Below are 451 nucleotides of genomic sequence, written 5' to 3' on the forward strand. Positions count from 1 at the left end.
CTCCAGCGCCTGTCAAAAGTGGGCCCCGAGGTCCCAGGACCCGGCTCGCACGTCGCCGCCGACCCCTTGGGTCCCCGCCGCCAGCCGCGAGCCCGGTGCCCCGGGACCCACCTGGCTCCCAGGCAGCAGCGGCCTTCCCGGGCCGCAGGGCGCTGGGTCCGCCTTGGCCTCCGGGGGCCGGGGCGGGGTTGCTGCCGGCTCCGCCCCCGCCTGCCGGTTTCCCGAAGGGCCGGAGCGCGGCCTGCGCCGCGTGTCCCGCGGTTGGCCCGAGCCCGTGCGGGCCCTTTAAGGGCCGGGGGCGTGTAGCGGGCCCGCCCCCTGCCCGCAGCGCCCGCCGCCCGTTAAGTGCGAGCCCGGGCACAGGGGCCGGATCAGGCCGGGGGCCGGCGGCGGTCGGGGAGCGGCGCGCCATGTACACCATCACCAAGGGGCCCAGCAAGCTGGTCGCGCA

At 78.9% G+C, this 451-nt stretch overlaps 1 protein-coding gene across 1 annotated transcript in view; it reads left to right on the plus strand.

Moving 5' to 3' along the window:
- The window catches only part of MCRIP2 (MAPK regulated corepressor interacting protein 2), a 6,949-nt gene that overhangs the window by 722 nt on the left and 5,776 nt on the right, over window positions 1–451 (plus strand). The window contains exon 2 of the mRNA XM_032269449.1: window positions 291–451. Within this exon, the coding sequence (XP_032125340.1) occupies window positions 291–451 (161 nt within the window). The remainder of the gene's footprint in view (window positions 1–290) is intronic.

Source organism: Sapajus apella, unplaced genomic scaffold (assembly GCF_009761245.1).
Source record: "Sapajus apella isolate SASKATOON/1434 unplaced genomic scaffold, GSC_monkey_1.0 scaffold192, whole genome shotgun sequence".
In the NCBI taxonomy this organism is placed as follows: Eukaryota; Metazoa; Chordata; class Mammalia; order Primates; family Cebidae; genus Sapajus; species Sapajus apella.